This window comes from Populus nigra, chromosome 17 (assembly GCF_951802175.1).
Source record: "Populus nigra chromosome 17, ddPopNigr1.1, whole genome shotgun sequence".
Classification (NCBI taxonomy): domain Eukaryota; kingdom Viridiplantae; phylum Streptophyta; class Magnoliopsida; order Malpighiales; family Salicaceae; genus Populus; species Populus nigra.
This window is the reverse complement of record NC_084868.1, coordinates 12,167,045-12,188,132: the sequence shown is the minus strand read 5'-3', so window position 1 is coordinate 12,188,132 and position 21,088 is coordinate 12,167,045. Positions and strand designations below refer to the sequence as shown.

Below are 21,088 nucleotides of genomic sequence, written 5' to 3'. Positions count from 1 at the left end.
ATAACACTAGGAGCATTTTTAACAAGTATTGGGATTCCTAGGAAGTTCTCGCCCACACCATAACGAGAATGAGCCTTGTCATAACACTAGGAGAAGGCCTTGCCGTAGGCCTGGGTTCACTACTAGGACCGGACTTTGGGTGAGGCTCGGCTGGGGAGCTTAACCCAAGCTTAGAAAGCATAGGGGCATCCCGGTCCCACCCCATTAGGTCCAGGTCTGTTTCCGAAGCTGAACTCATCTTCGACCAAACCAAACCCAACATCCAAAAAGCCACCAAAAAACTTTTATTACCTCACCTTACAAAAGAAAACATCAAAGAATCGCATGAAAATTCATCTTCGGAAAAGGAAAGAATCACATGGAAGTCCTTGAGCAAACGCAATGGAAAGATTCTCCACTGACAAACACTGTGCAGCAGGCATCTGAAAGTTCAAACTAGTAAATAATGGGGGTACATTCAGTTTCAAAGGGAAGAGAACAGAGGGACTCCTGGTAGGGTTGCCCCAGCATCAACGATGAAATTGTTGCCTGTCACATATTCTGAAGAATCGTGGATTAGGTAGCGAGCAAGTGATGTTAATGCTGGATCTGCTGTGCCAAAAGTTCTCAAAGGGACTGTTTTCAGAGCAACATTACTGAGCCAGTCCTTCTGCATAAGGCCCTGTGTGATCTCCGATTTGAAAAGTCCGGGTGATATTGAGTTCACTCTGATTTTGTATGCTCCCAATTCCATAGCCATGACCTGATATTCCCATCATCATCAGTTTCGATATTTCAATATGAATCCTGTTCCAGAAAAGCAGGGGGGGGAAAATACAGATCGAAAAACTTTGAACAACATAAAGAATTTGATGAAAATTCACCCCCCCCCCCCCCAGCTCTCAAGATCATGATCCAAAGAAATGGATTCGATGGCTTATCAAGATAAGACTGTCGGGATGTGAAAGTTGGCCGACAAAACAAGGAGAGAGAGGACAACGAAGGGAAAGGAAACTATTAAGAAAGCAACTGAAGTTTTAATCTGCGGTCCACTTCCCACACACTAATTCCTACCATTGATGAACCAGGCAAAAACTTTCATTGCCCTTGTTACCTCTCTGTATATTTTTGTTCATTTACCTTACAATTTATATAGCTTTCCTTGCTACGTTTTCCCTCCCAAGTACTACACTTTATTTTCAGGTTAGGTGATTCTAATCTTGTCAAATATAATCCTCACAGAGAGTCCATATCTTAATGACATGCTTATATTCTTCCTCTCGAAACAATCACTGGACATCAAAGAAAGATTTCGCACATGATGGCTGGTCTGTCCTGTCTTTTCATTGATAAACCGTTCCTCTCCTTGTAGGATTTAACATCTTAGGGCCATCTATGATCGAAAGATTTTTTTTATACTCTAATCTATGGAGTAGAGGTCTCGTGGAGTTAAGACTACAACGTTTTAGTACAGGTGTTATATTATAAATTCTCATGGGAAATAGATAAAGAGAAAGATAAGAGATTATTAACAATTGACGGATAGTTAGTGGAGAACCTTAAAAGATGAGAGGTTATCAACAATTACCATCACTCGACTGATTATGTCAGGCAGATTGCAAGAAACAATGAAGACAACTCAACATTTTAACAAAAAAAACTTAAATCCCTTCATTGCAATTTTATCAAATTCTCAAGACTTTTCAAAACTGAAAACCAGAGGGCAATAGCTTGTATGCGATAACTCTATAGGCGACAATCAAGTAGGCTTATAATTTTCTTTTTAATCAATAGACTTATAGTTTCAATTCCATAAACTAAAAATACCAAAAAGATGTTCTATTATCCCGGAATTTTAATTTGTGGATATAATTAAAATATAAATCATTCTATGAATATAGGTAGTACTTTATATTCAAGTTGTTTTCCATAGATTTAATCATATTAATACTGTGTAATAAATTTGGAATTACATGAATAGATATCAAAGTCAAAACCAATTAACTTAAAATAATCCAGAGTTCAGATTATTTTAATTATTTGGTTGTTTCTTCATTTTGAAGACTCTTTATCCTACCACTTCTCCTCTGTTGCATCTCTTTCTTTCTTTTTTTCAAAATAATTATTATCCTCCTGTCGGTATTTTTAACTTCAAAATCATGCTAAAAATAATAGATGATCTCAGAAATCAAAATGAGATTGCCAACGTTCTTAAATCACACATAACATACATCACCTTTGAAATGGCGTTCACGCCTGTCTTTGAAGCAACGTAGTGAAGGCCTCCAGGCAATTGTCCACGATTAAGACCAGCAATAGAAGCTATATTAATCACTGATCCTCCTCGTTTCGAATCACGCATTCGTATACAAACAGCCTTCGAAACCAGCCAAGTTCCTGTCGTGTTCGTTCTTATAACATGATTCCATTCCTCCTCAGACAATTCCAATGGATCCCTTACAGTTCCTGCCATAAACCCACATCCAAAAAACATTAAAAAAATGGAATTGATCCAACAATTGAAAAACATAAAATTAAAAGAACCCATTTTTTCAACCCAAAAACAAAAGGAACCCAACTTTTTAAAATTCTTTAACCAATACCTCTAACACCAGCATTATTAACCAAGGCATCAATCCCACCAAAAGCATCCCAAGCTTTCTGTACACACTTATCAATAGTGTTTCCATCAGCAGAAACATCCAACTCCACCGCCACCGCTCGCGGCTGAATATCCACCTCAGCTGTTGAGGAGGAAGTAGGGAAAGACAAACTCATCTGATTGATTTCATCACATAAAGACTTTAAACGATCTACACGACGAGCTGCTGCTAAAATCCTGCAACCAGCTTTAGCCAAGTCAAGACAAAAGTCCTTGCCTAAACCAGATGATGCACCAGTTACCAGAACCACTTTGTTCCTTAAATCACACCATGGCTCCACCTGGGCTGCTACTTTGGTTGACATTTTTTTTTTTCTTCTTAGTATTTGGTTAGTGGGAATGTTGATCTTAGACTGAGAGGTGGAGATGCAGGGGACTAGTAGTCATATAATATATTGTCCACGAAGAATTGCTTTTCAGTCCGTCTGGTTAATAAGTCATGTTGAACCTTGTAGTTCAAAGAGAATCAAATAGGTCCTTAAAATTTGAATTTTAGGATGGAATTAGTCCCTCCATCCATCCATTTTTTGTTGACATTCAATGGTAAAACTGACCAAACTAAACCAATTTATATGTTCCTTGTGTAAATAATAATTGTGATCGTGGTTATTAGACCACGCTGGCTCGCTCGGATCTATCTTAAAATAACACCATTAGTAACATTGTTTGGGATAATAATTAAAAAATATATATTTAAAGTTAAATTAATTAGATTTTATTAAGATTAAATCAAATTAATTAAATCATGAATTAACTTGTTAGGTCACTTAAATTTTATTAGGTTAACTCTTTAAACCGTAAAAAAATACTTAACTTGGAGTAGGCTTTAAGTTACTTTATCTAACCATTAAATCAGGTTGAGTTTAATAACCATGATTATGGTTTTTAATAGAAATTGATATAACAAGGACCCAGATGTTATTTTAGGAACTACGGAGTAAAATGTGACTAAAATGTTGAATTAGAGGGACCTATGGGGGGCTGAAACGACTAGAAAGGACGCGTGGCAATAGTTAGGAAGGAAGGAAAAGGTTAGGTGGGAAAGTGGGGGAGGACGAGAGGGAAGGAAACGGAGTTTCCTTCGAGTGGATTATATTAACTCGTAATTGAGGGTTTTTTAATTTTAATTTCATAACTATATTATATAATTGATTGGTTTGACTTTTTCTATAATTACGTCTTCATTTTTTCATTGAATACATCTGATGATATTTCCTCGTGTGATTTTAATATCTTGGACCGTCCTAGAAGGAAGTAGTCGATTTGGAGTTTTCTAATACTACAAGGTAAATATTTCTATACTTGTAAAAATACTTCTCTAAATAAATATTAATACACCAAGATTACAAAACAATATTAAAAAATAATTAATTTGATATTTTTTAAATAAAACTATTCACTTAAAAGTATAAATGGTCACCCTTTCAAACACTTAAAAATAATAAAAAAATCATTTCAATGTTTTTTTGTCTTCTTTGAACCAAACAAGCTATCACATCAAGTTTCAAGGGAAATTATTTCTTTTTCTAGAAACAGAAATGGATTTGTCTCTCAAATTTCCTTTTTCCTTAAATGTTCTTGCACGTTTTCTCAGTTTTACATATCATTTCTTCTCCTTTTTTTGCCCTTTAAATAATTACAGAGCTTCTCCCTCTATCGTCAAGAAATCAATAATTAAAAAAAAAAAAAACAAATCAATACGATGATGTTGTCGTGGTCCAGGAGACTGGCGAGGTCTAACCTCCATACCACTCGATGCAGGAGCAATGCCACCGCTAGACAACCATCCCTATGACTGGTGAGTCCTGGCAAAGTCGATTAAGATCTTCCAGCCTTTTTATTTTTTATGAATTAAGACTTATTCTTATATTTTTAATTTAGTGAGAGACTATGCGTTGTAAAAAATAGCAAGGTAATAAAATATTATTTGATGTTAATATTAAATTCAATTTAGGTTAGTTTTGAATTTTTTTTACCAACTTTTTACCGCATGAGTTTAAAATTAACATACATGAGAGTTATCTTGATGTAACGATGAACCGCGGGATGTCTTAGCCAACAAACTTGCTTTTGGATTTTTGTGAAAAAAAAAAAGGAAGAAAATGCCATGATAGCAGCATAGTATTTAACAGGAGCACAACTGCTGCTTTGTTTGTTGCACTTCCATGTCAGCCACGTGTCCTTGTTTATAACTTTGTTATCCACGCACCCACCGTTATCAACAACCCTTCAACACAAGCCTGATTTATCTATCATTCAAGAAAACTCTATTTATTTCAATCATGTCTATTTTTATGTTTTAAAATTATTAAAAAAAATTATTTTTTATTTTAAATTATTTTTTACAATCATGGCTCTTTATATATTTTAAAACGTGTGTAATTACAGTAATAGATATTTATAAAAATTATTTTTTATTTAAAAATATATTAAACTGATTATTTTTAGATTTTTTTATTTTTAATATTAACATGATAAAATTATCAAAAAATAATAAAAATTATTAATTTAAATTTTTTTCAAGTTAAAAGTAATTTTAAAAAGCATCTAAAAAAAATAAAAGCGCTTCCAAACACACCATGTAGCTAAAATTAAAAAACAAATTATAATAAAAACAAATACATTTTTTAAATCAATTTAATTTAGATTGATATTTAATTATTATGTTTTACAAACTTGAATCTATACTAAATTGTTTATTGTACTCTGTTAAAGTTGGGATTCGTCTTCTAAAAGTTGCAATTTTTTTTTATTATTTCTTGTTAGTTTTCAAAAAACTTTACTAGTTAAGTTTCAATATCTTAATTCAATTTAGTTACGATTAGCTATGTTGATTTGGCAATTGTTCAAACGGTTTATAATTTATTTTTAAAATAATTTCAATAATTATTGAGTTTTAATTGTCCTATGCTATAGTTTTTTCCATGATTTAAGATTGTAATTTTAAGACTTGAGAAATTCTAAATTTCTCTTACGTGTCACTGCGTCAAGAAAGACGGATGAAGAGGGACTCATCTTGTATTTGAGAATTATCTCAAGCAATAGTTTTATAGAGGAAAAAAAAAGGCAAATAAAAAAATTATTACATTAATCTTATTAAAACCATATAATTGTTACCTAATTCGTAGATAATTATGTATGAACTCGCTAAGCAACCTAACTTCTCATTGGCCCACTGTCCTGCGTGAAATATATATAATTGTCATTTAATACAAATAATTTATAATAGAGTTGAGATTTCTAACGACAGGCCCCTTTCTCCTTTGAAAATATCTTATAATAGAGTTGAAACATGGCAAGTTGCCCCCAACTTCATAGACATTTCCAACCACCTCAAATATATATAAAATTGCATTGCTAAATTAAATTCAAATCATATAAAATTGAATTCAAATTTATATTTGATTTAATTTTAAATAGGCTGCTAATGATTTAAATTCTGATTTGGATTGAATTTTATTTTAATTATTTTTTATATTAATTTAATTAAATACGAGCAACTTTATCCACGATTTAATAACTAAAATAATATTATTTTAAATAATAAAATGATTCAAATCATCTTATCTTATATTTTAGATCAGGTCAAACCACGTTCGGGATTCTATAATTAAATTTTTTAGTAAATGTCTGTTTGGAAACGCAGTTTTTTTTAATTTAAAATTTTTTTTATTATAATTTTTTTATTTTTTTTGATGTACTGATTACAAAATAATTTTTTAAAAATAAAAAAAATATTATTTTAATATATTTTTAAATAAAAATCAATTTTAATCCTAACCGTTAATAAGCTCATAAAATTGAAATGAGAACATAGTCCAATTGTTTTTGGGCTCAAAAAGCATGAGTCCAAGGTTCGGCTAAATGCATCTTTAGATCTAGCACAGTTCACTACTTCACTCCATTTACCAAGCAAGCCTATAACACCACTTATTTTAATTTGTAAAAGCACCAAACAAAGTTGCTGATTTTTAATATCCTTGATGGGTCTAAGCAGGCAAGTAGCCCTGCCTGCTGCCTACTGCCTACTGCCTACTGCCAGCGAGTATTTTGGATTTTGTTAGTTATTGTTCTTTAAAATATTTTTTATTTAATAATATTTTTTATTTTTTAAAATTTATTTTTAATATTAACTATCAAATTGATATAAAATTATAAAAAAATTAAAAATAATTTTTAAACACGAAAATGAATACAGTCTATCCCCCCGGAGAAAAGAGAAGCGTGCCTAAATCCATAGGGTAGAACCTAGAAGGACTGCGATGGCCTGAAAAGGGCAGAACCGAATTATTTTTCTTACTTTACTGTGGAGATTGAAAATTGGAATTGATGTAGCGGAAGCCACAGATCCCAACGACAGGCATTCAAAATCTTGCTGCCTGCCAATGTTCTCACACACCTCATTTCGATGTAACGTTGTAGTAAGGTAGCGTTTATATAATCCGGAGATAATGTCCAGAGAAATGTAGTTGGTTAAAGATATAAAAATATATTTTGGACTAAAATAAATGAAACTGAATTTTTTTTATATGTTTTTGAATTAAATTGAAAATCGATTCAAATCAATTAATTTTGATTCGATTTTTTTCTTTTCTAATAAAAAATTATTGATCATATTTTTCAGCACCTTTTATTTTTTAAACTGAACAAACATAATGTAAAGGATTTGAAAGATGAAACCCTTAAGCAAGGGATTGAATCCCCCATCGAAAGATCTTCAAACCCTTAAGCATATCCTCGAAGCTCTCCAACTGAAAAACCATTTGCATTCCAAGAAGCCAACAAATAAAACTAACCAAAAAAACTTTGATTACAAAGAAACTCTAGTAATCCTAATAAAATTAGCTTTAATAAACCAGGCAGATGAAAGAAACTTTATTTATGATGGTCACTGGAATTTTATATGGTCATTAATTTTAAAGCCTGTTGGATTAGTTGAGGTGCACACAAGTTAACTCGGTCATCCCATTAATAATAATAAAAAAAGATAATCACATCATCGAATGTTATCATTTTGTAAGCTTGTCATATAAAGATCAAGGGCAACATGATCAAAAACAATTATTGAGACCAAAATTTATACGAAATTATATTATTGTGATGTGTATTGAAATCCAACCTCATCATATATACTCCATCGAATCGAATAGAGGTATCAGATTTGAATCATATATTTCTAAAATGATCTTGAATTTTAAATTAAAAAATATAAGTCAATATTTCATAAATAACAATCACGACCTTTTTTTGGTTTTCTTAACATAATACGAGCTCGTTTTGTTCAGCAAACAAAATGTCACAAACAAGTAAAAACACAGGCTACACCTTGGGAACAGACAAATGCTACAAAGGAACACAATACTTGTCATTCTCAAGAATTCACAGACAGAATTCTCAAGAACCAAATCCCATCCTCCATTAAAAGTCCCTTTAATTGCACTGAAAAAACCTCTCTCTCGCTGATTGTTTTTGCTTTTCCCATCTTTTTCTTCACTGCCAATGCGTGCTGGTGTTATGTTGCCTTGTTAGGGCATAAAACAAAAACAAAATGACTTCCTGCTTTGCCCACCGGCTACAATGTTGTTCTTACCAAGATACTAGATACCAGGCAGTCAAGATTCAAGAACGGCTATTTCTGATTATTAGCATAAAAGATTTAAAATTTTATTAAAATAACACACTCACAGTAAATTTTGATGAAAGCGAGATATGAGAAGGTTATGAATTAGAAGCTGTTTGAAACAGTACCAGTGGTTTTTTTTAAAGAAAATTTGTTTTGAAATATATTAAAATAATATTTTTTATTTTTTATAATCAGTAGTAGATGAAAATAATCTAAAAATATTTAAAAAATTATTTTTTTAAAATTCAAAATTTCATAAAATTTTAATTACATCCTGCTCCGAATGGGCTTTTAAAAACACGACAAGGTAAATTATGTTGATTTAGAACCACGACGTTAATTCATGTTATGATTGAAAAACATTGCATATTAAAACTGCATTACTCCATTGATATTTTAATTTACTGTGCTAATAAAAAAAAATCGTAATTGGAGGGTATTGTCTTTTGGGTATGTGCAAGAGAGTGGTGGCGGAGTGATAATTGCTGCTAGGAAACTTTTCACCGCTTGCTTTAGGCTCGCTGTAATTTCTTGACAGCTGCGCCGCCTGAGAACGGGGAAAGCACCGGATGGTAATTGAGTAGTCTGTGATTTTGGTCGGTTGAGAGGGATAAAGTTTTCAGAGGACAATAAAAGCACGCGCTTTTAATGATAGTTTAACGTCACGCGATATCCAAGATTTGTACGGATCTCGTGCTTCTAGAGTCTCTGTTGTCAATTATTCGGTCCTGTGTTGGATAATTCCTTTCTAATAATAAAAAAAGAGGTGAATTCTCCCACTTTTTTTTTTTTTATTTCTTATTTTAGAACCAGCTAGAGAAATAAAAATTAAAAGCGTTTAAAAGAATTGAAAATATTATTATAGTTTTGTTTAAAGTAATTTTTATTTATAAATATATTAAAATAATTTTTTTATTTTTAAAAATAATTTTTGATATCAACACATCAAAATAATATAAAAATAAAAAAAAAAATAATTTAAAATAAAAAAAATTAATTTTTTTAAAAAACTTTTAACACGAAAAAATAAACAGGTTGAAGCATCAAAAGGCTAGTTTGCAAAAGTCAGTTTTAATTTGTGTTTTTCTGAATTTTTTTTTTCTTGTTACAGCAAGATTTATGCTTTTAGATATAGGCTTCACCACGCCGTAAGATTGTATTATTTTTCAAAACATAAAGTTGTAATTTTGTTGTATTTTAATGTAAGAATACAAAAAATTCTTATTTTTTGTTTTTATTAAAGAAAATTTAATTATTTTATTGTAATAAACAAATGGCAAGGACAACCCTATACTTTGATTAATTCTCTTGAAAAATATGACGATATTAAAAATCAAACCAAGATAAATTTTTTTAAAAAAATAATTATTATAGTGAATAGTAATATGAATCTAAATATAAAAAATATAAAAAACACGTTAAAATCATAAATTAAAAAAAGGGTAAAGTTATTTACATCCTTTAGATAGGTTTAGGTTTCCATAAGAAGTGATTATCATTCCACACAAAGATCTCTTGAGTTATTATCCATTAATTTTGATTTACATAATTAAAAAAAATTATCTCAATGGTTGAAATATTACTCGCTTGATTTTACACTCCTTCCATTACGTTTTTTTTTTAATAATAATTTCATAAAAAAGGAGTCAAAATAACTGATAAAGGAAACATGAAACACTAGGCAATCACAAAGGCAAAGGGCAGATAGTATGGGATTACTTCTTTTATCATCAAAGTATGGGATTCTACGCGGGCACCATTGATAGTTGTGGCGATGTATGAGAATTATTGATTTTGTTTTTTTAATTTCATGTATTTGAAGAATGTAACAAATTTCAAGGGCATGATTCCGATCCTGACTAAGAAACTGTTTGGAAATGCAATGCAACTCGTGTTTTTAAAACTTTTAATTTTTTTATTTAAAATTAATATTTTTTAGTTTTTTTGAATTGTTTTGATGTGTTGATATCAAAAATAATTTTTAAAAAATAAAAAAATATCATTTTGATGCATTTTTAAGTAAAAAATATTTTAAAAAACAATCACAATTACACTTTCAAACATATCTTAAAATTAATAAAAAAACTCCATCAAAAACACTTATCATCAAAACATCGATACTACTTATAAAATATCAATTTAATTTAATGATTGAATAAAAAGCTATACCTATACCTGATTTTGTTAAAAAAAAAATACATTTGGCCACTCCTCCTAACTCTCACTAAAAAAAAATCACATAATAAATAATAAATGTACTGTGTATACGCACGTATCGCTCTCCCAGGCCAGAAAAGCTATCAAAATTAACCTAGTTCTTCTTTGATTATGTCCAAAGTTTCCTAATAAAAGTTGAGTTGCACTACTACGCAGTCATGCAATGGGAGACCAGTTAGGTTGATGAGAGCTCCTAAAAGGAGATTTTCCAATGATTCAGGTTAATGGTGACAAAATACATGCTTGATCGATGCCTGGTCTCCTTATCATGATGAAAATGAAAGTTTGGACCACTTTGACTTAATTTTCGTGGGCTAGCTAGCTAATTAAGATATAGTTTTTGTTTTTGGAGAATTACATGTAACATCTTCAGGTGGGTTCTCATTATATTCAGTGGAACTTTAGGGACCTCTCGTCTCATTTGTTACTCAAGAACATCCCCTCCATGTTTACCTTTTACGCTCTAAAATAACAAGAATATCTCTGTTCACCGAATTGCAACTATGATTAGATATTGGCCCAACTCTCTGGATATTGATCATGAGATTCTTCTTCATGAATAGAGAGTACTCTATCGAATCTATCCATCTGAAGATGGATCGACGTCTGAGTTCATCGAACCCTAGCTGACCATGACTAGACATGAATTGTGATGTTTATCGAAGATATTGGAGCTAGCATCAGCGCCTATCCAACCCGATCCTGAGTTAATTTGGTGTAAAGCTCTTGTTATTGGTATAAAATATCGATCACCTGGTCAATAAAAAGAAATTTTAATAAGTAAAAGGTATTTCATTTTGATATTTTTTTTGAAAAAATCTTACTATTTTTAATTGAGATAAATTGGGTTAATTTTGAATTTTTTTTTTATATTGGATCTTAGCTAAGAAATAAATTTGTTGGGTTCTAGATTGAACTGCAGAGGCAGGTTTAATAGCTTGGTTATTAAGAGGTGAAATCATCTAATTAATAGCTACGAGGAGATGTTTGACGCAGCTTTTATTTTTAATTTTATATGCTTAAAAAATATTAAATTTATAATTTTTTAATATTTTATGATGATTTTGATGTAATAATATCAAAAATAAAATAAAATTATTTTAATATATATTTTTTAAAAATATTTATAAAAACATCCTACACTATAATTACATTCATCATCATGTACTACACTTACAAACGCATTAATTTGCCCACCGCTCGGTGGCAGGACAACCCCAAGATATAAAATGAAACATGCACACTACGTTGTCTGAGCTCTGAAATTGTTTGAGTCTCGAGTGACCTAATTGTACCTAATTAATTGTACTAAAATCCTATAAATATCAAGGAAATGTTGTGTATATTCTATCCATTTCCATAGGTTATTGCTAGTGGAGTCTTGTCATGATGGTGTCGCGTTTTTGTTAAATGAACATTGTGAATTAGATCGAAAAAAAGGAATTGTTATTTTCAATTAAAAACCAAACCCAGATTATAAATTTGAAAAACAAACTGAGGCCCACAGAGACATGAACAATGATGACATTAGTCAGCAAGTGTCACGCATGGTGTTGTGAGATTCAGATTCCCTACCCGTATGCTTGCTGCTGCAATCATTCCAGCATTTGAGAGTATTATCATTCATGCTTCTTCTTTTCTTTTCTTTTTCCCTCCCTTTTTTTTATTTTTGCTGATAGGTTCCTTTCATGTTCATGTACTCTCTCTCTCCCATGGCAGAAGGAATTGTCTATTGTCATTGGACTCTTCTCGTCGGGTATTACTGTCAAATGTGTAGGTTTTTAATTGCTGAAGACTCCACTGTTCCAATGTTCATTCCCTTCCTCGTTGCTGTGAATGAGCTCCGTGAAATTTTATGTTTTTTCAACTTGGTTTTCAATTTTTTTTTATGATGTAGTATTAATTGAATAACAATTGATTTTAATTTTAATTTTGATTTTTTATAAAAAGATAGGATAAAGAGAAGATGGATCAAAATGAAAAGGACGTCAAACATGGATGGCATGCTATAAATTTCGCAAAAAATACACTTTGATTCTTGAATGCAAATTATACAAATTCAATGCCTCAATATTTTTCCAATTCAATTTTAATATAAAAAATTATTTTTGTTATTTTTTAATTCCTGATTGAGAGATGAGAGAGATAAAATGACGAATTCTAGCAATAAAGAAAGAAAAATATCGTTGATATCGATTTAGACTACAAAAACATATTATATTTGTGTCAAATGATTCCATTTGATCAGGAAAGTTCATATTATATGTTTTTTTTACCTTTAAAGTTCGTGAAATAAACATATATGCGATCAAGTTGATTTTGGTTTTTGGAGTATTTTTTTAGTCATAAATAGGTTTACCACGATTTCTACGATGTTTTATAGGTGTTCCCTGACTTTCTGGCAACCATGGTGGCCAGAATCTAGACAAATTAGATAACACGTCGTTTTATTATTTTTTTAAAAAACAAATTGGAGCGGATGACATGTTGTACACCAGTTGCAAACAAAAAAAAAGATAAAAGCCCAGTTGCACGAGCCTCCCAAGATAGACTTGCTTGTGCACCCTGGCAAAAGGGGCCAAGTGACGCCTAACAATGCCTAACCTTTATTTTTTAAAATTAATGTTTGTTTTTTTATGGTTTTTTCTCTATTTTTTAATTTATATTTAAATTAGTATCCCGTCTCTTTTTTATTTTATTTGAAAAGCCTTTTTTAAATGACAATTATTTTTTTAGTTGTGTATTTATATTTGAAAAGTTTTTCTGATTTATCTATAATTTTTTTAATCTTTTGTATGGATAAATTTTATTTTTGAAAAAAAAATTATTTTCATATAGTATCTCTAATATATACAGCTTTGCATGCTGCTTTTTTTCTCTTTTATTTTATTAAATTAATATAATTTATATTTCTATTTCTATTATCATTTGCTTAAATAAATAAAAAAATATATTAATTAATAAATTTAATAAATATAATTAAATAAATATTCTATTTTTCAAGATTAAATATCTTCATCCACACCTATCATTGAAAACCTATCAAGAGAATTCACTATAATTAATGCTTCTTTAATGCTCTCATGGAGTGTTTTCCTATGACTTTTTATATCCAGCTTCATTACCAATTATCAATGAATAACAAGCTCCTACGAAACGTTTTTTCAATGAAATATTTTTATTGTAAATCTATCAGTAATATAATTAAATTACCAGCAAAAGAGTATTTATATGTGAATGGAATATTTCATCAGTTTTTTCTCGAACTATACAAAATAAGAAGAATGAAGATCATTTTGAGTTCTTTGATGCCTAGCGATCTCACATCCATTGTATTCTGCTAGAAAGCGATGTAAATGACATTCTCAACAATATTTAGATTTCTTTTTAAAACTTATATGAGTTAGTATGGACTTCACAATATCTTATATTTTAGCATTTTCAACTTTAATGCAGTCATTAATAAACATTTTTAACTCATGCATGCTGTAGTTTCTGTTTTTTTCGTTAAATATTTTTTATTATTCATGGTGAGCTCTATGTATAATTACGTTTTTAAAATTTATTTTTTTTCAAATTATAATCATAAAAATTATCATAATACGGAACACAAACTTTTTTTTTTAGTTTAACGTGGGTGTCTGAGCCAGCTTGCGCGCACCTCGACTAATCCCACGAACCCTGAAATTAATGATCATATAAATCTCCAGTAGCCATCATATGAGCAATCACATGGCTCGAATCTGAGACCACAGAGAAAGTAAACCTCTTAATTTCAAACTCTTACCATTAGATTACCACTTAGATGGTTAGTACGGAACACAAACTTGAAACAAAAAGTAGTGGTAAGGGAATTAATAGGTTTATATATATATATATATATATATATATATATATATATATATATATAAAAGTTAGCACTGAAAAATCATAGTAACTGTCGCATTATTCATGGTCTAGTATTCTAATTTTTCATCGTCTAAAACCATGGAAGGAGTTTATCGAATCTATTTTTCTAGCATACCAATTTGAAGAATGAAGCCAAAAAAATACTAAAAATTTTCTTCCGAGTAGTAAGCTATTCGCTGGCAGGTGTAATGTAGAGATATATAGCTGCTTCCTTCATATCGAGGCACATCAAGGCTTTCTTCTTTGTCAACTCCATGGACCATCATCCTTATCAAAAACATATAATCAAGCATTAATTAGTTCATACAAAAAGACTTTGGTGTTGTCTTGAAAACAGATTCCAACAACTCCGCCCAGTCAACAAGTTTTTCTGGAAGTAAAATCAATGTCTAGATCTTGACAAACAAGACTCCTGCTAATCATGTTTTTTTTTTTTAATTAATATAGATATTCAAATGAATTTACGTATCTCAATTAACCAAAAATATTTCTATTTTATTTGATGCAGAAACATATTACGGCAGTGCTAGACCTGCACTAGAGGGCTGCAAAGAAAAAGTGAAAAAGGAAGGTAAAATTATCGAAAAATTCACATGGTGAACAAAGCTGCTTTTTGCATGTGGATTTGTCGTTGGTCCCTTGAGGTACGTAGAGATTGCTGTCGAAAGATAATATTATTTTTATTTTTAAAAATTTATTTGAGGCATTAACATGTTTAATATGTTAAGATTATACAAAAACATAAAAAAATAATAATTTATAGCGAAAAAAATAATTCAAAAATATGGTTAGACTACAACGTAAAACACCAGAGAAGATAATTATTTTTCATTCTTATTCTCTTTTCAACTGGATATTGTTTGAGCAAAGGCTTATATATGGTCCCTTTTTTCTTTTAATGCAATTAGTTTTCTTTGAAATTAATGTCATTCTGATGCAAAAAAATAAAAGTTATACATTGAAATATCAAAAAAGAATGTCACGTTTAAAGTATATGATACGAAAAGGAATGTGATTGAAGTAAATGTGATCATAAATTAATGCATAAATATGATATAATCTAATGATTTGTTTAAAGTTTGATCTTGTTTACAGAGATTTTGTAAATAATCAAACAAATTTATTTATATTTTATGATTAAATAAGTTGGATGAAGTGAATATAAAATTTACTAAAAACACCCTTAATTAAATTCTAGTATGATGATAAATATATTTGAATTTACATGTTTACATATATTTTATATTGCCATATAAAAAAAATATTTTCCTTGCATAGAGACAGGTCTTCTTCTTTTTAAAATTCTTACATGTATATATTTTTTAAAGCGAGAAAATGTGTTTTTTAATTACCAACAAAATACTTTTCCATGAGCATAGATAGATTTTATATATTACTGTTGTTATATGTTTGTATTTTTATATAAAAATATAAAAAAATAAATATTTTTCTTGCACGTAGTCTTTGATTTTGACATCTACATTTTTTTATATAAACTAATACGTTTAATAATTATAAAAAAAGATTCTTTCAATGCACACAATAGTAAATAAAATTTTAAAAAAACTTATCAAGTCAAAAGGCTATACTTTTATTTACATAGTGATGTGTTTAATAGCATAATTCATGATATTTTTTTAAAATGTTTTTCAATTAAAAATTATTAAAATAGTATTATTTTAGATTTTTTTTATATTAATCTATTAAAATTATTGAATAATATCTAAAAAAAATATTAATTTTGTGTTTCATTAATAAAAAATAATTTGAAAACCATGAAAAACAGAAGCTATATTTTTCAATACAAAAAAAAAAAAAAAAGGAAAAGAACACAGAAATGAAAGTGGGAGAGTGAGAATCTTTTTTATGTTAAGCTCTGTTTTTCCCTTCTTTTTTCACTCCTTTCTTTTTCCCTCTGATATGCTGCTGGCTAGTCCTTTTCCTCTCTCCCTCCACGCACACACACACAACTACGCTCTTCTCCTCTTCCCCCCTCCCTCTCTCCAGTACAGGGCCTTAGGTATATAGATACCCTCTGTCTTTGAAAAAATAGTACTCTTATTTCTGTTTCTAACTAGTTTGGCAGCAGGGAAAACGAGGGAAAACCTGAGGGAAAAAGTGAGAAAATTATGAAGGGTCTAATTTGTCTTGCATAATTTGCAAAACCTCTCTGGGTTTTACTGTTAACTCAATTTTCTCATCTGGGTACTCTTTAAAGCTCCCAAAACCTCTCTTAAAAACTAAACTTGACAAAGCAACGATGATCAGTTTCGTAGACCTCTACCATGTCCTTACAGCTGTGGTACCCCTCTATGTGGCCATGATTTTGGCTTATGGTTCTGTCAAATGGTGGAAAATCTTTAGCCCTGATCAATGTTCAGGGATCAACAGATTTGTTGCTCTGTTTGCAGTGCCCTTGCTTTCTTTTCACTTCATTTCCACCAACAACCCCTATGCTATGAACTTAAGGTTCATTGCTGCAGATACTCTTCAAAAAATTATTGTCTTGGTGGTTTTAGCTATTTGGTCCAGAGCTAGCTCCAGAGGCTCCCTTGAATGGTCCATTACTTTGTTTTCACTCTCTAGTCTCCCAAACACTCTTGTTATGGGCATCCCTTTGTTGAAGGGAATGTATGGACATTCCTCAGGGAGTCTCATGGTCCAAATAGTTGTTCTTCAATGCATAATATGGTACACATTGATGCTGTTCTTGTTTGAGTATAGAGGAGCTAGAATCTTGATTGGTGAACAGTTTCCTGACACAGCTGGCTCTATAATATCCTTCAGGGTTGATTCTGATATTCTTTCTTTAGATGGTAGAGAGCCATTGCAAACCGAGGCTGAAGTCGGTGAAGATGGGAAGTTACATGTTACTGTTCGGAAATCAACTAGTTCAAGATCAGAAGTTTTTTCTCACATGTCCCACGGTCTAAATTCTGGTCTTTCATTGACTCCTAGACCATCTAATTTGACCAATGCAGAGATATACTCTCTACAATCCTCAAGGAATCCTACCCCAAGAGCATCGAGTTTTAACCATACCGATTTTTATTCCATGGTTAATGGCAAGAATGCGAGTCCAAGACACTCTAACTTCACTAACTTGCAATTCGATGAAGAAAGTGGAGGACTTGGGGTATTTGGTAATGTTCCAAGAGCAAATGGAAGTGCTTATCCTGCTCCACCAAATGCTGGAATCTTTTCTCCTGGGGGTAAAAAGAAGGCAAATGGGGCTGAGAATGGCAAGGATTTGCATATGTTTGTTTGGAGTTCAAGTGCTTCACCAGTATCTGAAGGTGGCCTACATGTCTTTAAGGGAGGGGATTATGGCAATGACCTCGGTGGGGTAGCTCACCATAAAGGTATAAACACTAATACTAGACGGTATTTGCTTTAGTTTTTTGATTTTGTTGGTGTCTTACATGTTGTGATTGTGATTACAAGTTATTGGGCATAAGAGTTGTGGTTTATTTCTTGGAACCTTGTGTCTATTGGGAAAACTGTTTTTGTCTTGTTGAATATTAGTGGTTTTTTCATTGGAGAAAGCTTACTTATTTTTCTGTTATGTCAAGTGGGATTTGTTGGTTTTTGTTTGTTGCACTTTTTTTTTAGCTTTCCATTTTGCCTTTGCTTTAGCGTGGGCATGGCTTTGATGCTTTTATCAACAAGGTGTCCCCTTTATTTTTGTTTTTATTTCCTTACTCTCATCACTGGTAAGTTATGGTAACATCTCTAGTTGCGTAACCTTGCTGGTATTGTGCAACACAATTAGTGTTAATGTTCATGTTTAGAGTACTATGGCATCGTTTTACTTGCATCTTAAAAAAACAGAATCCTCTGTTTCATACTGGTGTCATTTTCCCAGGCACTGATGTGTTTTAATTGTGATGTTTAGATTATGATGAGTTTGGTCGAGATGAGTTCAGCTTTGGAAACAGACCTGGACCTAATGGGGTGGATCGGGATGGTCCAGTGCTTTCTAAGCTTGGTTCAAGCTCTACAGCCGAGCTACACCCAAAGAGTGCTGCTAATGGTGAAGCCAAGCCAACTGTTATGCCTCCTACAAGCGTTATGACAAGACTCATTCTCATTATGGTGTGGAGAAAACTTATAAGAAATCCAAATACCTATTCCAGCCTGATTGGCCTCACCTGGTCTCTTGTTTCATTCAAGTATGATGCTAGACTATACAACTCACCATTCAGTTTATTGAGAACTTTTCTCCCGTTCGATACATTACCTCAGAAAGTATTTGCAATATAACAGGTGGAACATAATGATGCCCGCGATCATTGCTGATTCAATAGCTATTCTATCTAATGCTGGTCTTGGGATGGCCATGTTTAGTCTTGGTAAGTTAATAATATTAAACGATTTCTTGACTTGTTTGCTTGATCTATCTTGATAACTTGGCTGCAATTTGGAAAGGGTCTGTCATTGTTGACTAATTAAAATTATTTTGTGGGTCTGTAGGTTTGTTCATGGCATTGCAGCCTAGGATTATCGCCTGTGGAAACTCAATTGCTTCCTTTGCCATGGGTGTTAGATTCCTCACAGGTCCTGCAGTCATGGCTGCTGCTTCGTTTGCTGTTGGTCTACGAGGAGATCTGCTGCGCATTGCCATAGTGCAGGTAAAACCCTGAGAATAGTCATATAAATATCACACCAGCTGTGTCTATAGACAATTTTTTGTTTATATGTATCCTACTTGTTCTATCAGTTGACAGAATAGTGTTTTGAATTTTCAGGCAGCTCTTCCACAAGGGATTGTGCCCTTTGTCTTTGCAAAAGAATATAATGTTCATCCTGACATACTGAGCACTGGGTTCGATACTCTAAATCCTGTTTTTTACTCTAATATAATTCCTGCTGAACTGCGTTTATTTTTAGAAACTCAAAACACTTTTGGAAAGAAATTATTCTGCTTGTTCATAAATCGTTTTCATGGGATCATGAATGATAGTGATGGTTCATTATAAAGATTTGCTTTTTTTACGAATCTTAATGCAAAGCAGTTTACAGCATTATTAGAAAATTAGCATACATTAGCTGTAGCTTCCACATCAATCGCTGAACTGTAACTTGCTCGTTTATGCACCCCACATACAATCATGAGTGTAGCATTAATGACTTTAATCCCTTAATTATGCGTTATTTAGTATTGTACTTGCTCTTGTCTTTGTTTTTGATATCCTGATTTTCATGTGGCTGCAGAGTTATATTTGGGATGCTAATTGCTCTACCCATCACACTGGTGTACTACATTTTGCTGGGACTTTGAAGGTGAGGGCATCACAGGAGCTGATGAGCATGGCATCACAGGAGCTGATGAGCTACAATTAGTTATTACAGTAGTAGTACCTAACACATCTGGCCAATGGGAATTTTCAGGCATCCTCTAACAGAACACGAATCGAAGTTAGAAAGAAACTAGCGAGGAGAAGGCTTTAGGAAGAGTTGTTAGGAGATGGAACAAAGTGTAATTCTCTAATGAAATAACCATTGGAGGGCCTAGAAATCTTCAAGTCTTTTTGCCTCTTTCCCATCTCTAAAGCCGTGTGCTTTTGCCTTTTGTTCTTCTGATCAAAGAAAGTGAAGCTTGCTTGTATTTGAGATGCCCCTGTTGATTAACCTTCTTTAAGTTCAAAAAAATAAGATTGCTATTAAATTCTGTATGGAAAGCTCAGTAAAAAAATCCGTGTCCACCGCAACAACCAGGACCAAGACGTGGGAAAGCACACAGGGTTTTCGGGTTCTCAGCCTTTGTGGTCATGGATCTAAAAAGGTTGCAAGGGTGTACAGAGCACTAGCTGTCATGTCCTGTTCTTGTCTATGAACTAGCATACATTTTAAGACCACACTTGAAAAGTTGGCAGGCCTATGAGTCTAGACTTAAAAGGGACCTTTATAGGATGTGTTTGGCAGCATGACATAGCTTTATGACAATGGCAACACTAGGAGGCTATCATGCTCAGTAGGTTTTTGCTGGTTTGTTGGAGACCATTAATGGACCTCTTGTGAGGCTGTCTTCTGGAAGTGGGCTTATAAAGGCATGTTGATTTAGGGCTCCTTCTCCATTGATTCTGTCATGGAAAGTCTTCTTTTAATGGGAAAAACAATCATATTCCTCGCACTTCCCATTCTTTCCTGCCAAACATGCTTTTGCTTGCCCTCTTAAGCATTTGGTTCTGTCAATAAAGTCTACAAGTGATAAAGAGATTTTATGTCTTTAAAATAGTTTTAAATACAACTTTTGTGTTTCAAAATATGAGATACATGAGTACATGTCATGTCGCTAATTAAACGCAGAAAAGCAAGGAATTTAAGCAATCAAAAGCATTACTTCTTTTAAGGATTCTGGAACCTCTAATTATTTGATTAATTATGGAATGGTGGGAAGGTGAGTTAATTATAATTTTGCTTTGTGATAATGGTGGTGATGCCATGCATCATGGACATCAAAATTCCCTCAAGAATAAAGTGGGATAAGGTGTCGAGGAATATTCACTTTCCAAGAATTTATTTATTTATTTATTTATTGTTGATGGATAGACCCTGGGGACTCTTTCCCCTTAATTTCTGCCCCATTATAAACTATGCTTTCAAGAAGCATAATTACCTGGTACTTGGGATTTTGAGATGCCACGCAAATGTTTCTACCTTTACTCCAAAGTCTTGGATACTGCTTTTCACTGTGG

The 21,088-nt window shown here is 31.9% G+C and overlaps 2 protein-coding genes across 2 annotated transcripts; one reads left to right on the top strand and one right to left on the bottom strand.

Moving 5' to 3' along the window:
• Nucleotides 1–261: 261 nt before the first annotated feature.
• Nucleotides 262–3,017, bottom strand: LOC133676491 (uncharacterized). The gene is made up of 3 exons (XM_062098161.1): nucleotides 2,583–3,017; nucleotides 2,216–2,445; nucleotides 262–742 (listed from the first exon to the last, which is right to left on the bottom strand). Exons 1-3 carry the CDS (start codon nucleotides 2,944–2,946, stop codon nucleotides 464–466), a joined length of 873 nt encoding a protein of 290 aa, XP_061954145.1. The 5' UTR covers nucleotides 2,947–3,017; the 3' UTR covers nucleotides 262–463.
• Nucleotides 3,018–16,294: 13,277 nt separating this feature from the next.
• On the top strand, nucleotides 16,295–20,065 carry LOC133677703 (probable auxin efflux carrier component 1b). The gene is made up of 6 exons (XM_062099834.1): nucleotides 16,295–17,752; nucleotides 18,286–18,562; nucleotides 18,657–18,742; nucleotides 18,864–19,021; nucleotides 19,139–19,215; nucleotides 19,605–20,065. Exons 1-6 carry the CDS (start codon nucleotides 16,651–16,653, stop codon nucleotides 19,669–19,671), a joined length of 1,767 nt encoding a protein of 588 aa, XP_061955818.1. The 5' UTR covers nucleotides 16,295–16,650; the 3' UTR covers nucleotides 19,672–20,065.
• Nucleotides 20,066–21,088: the final 1,023 nt, after the last annotated feature.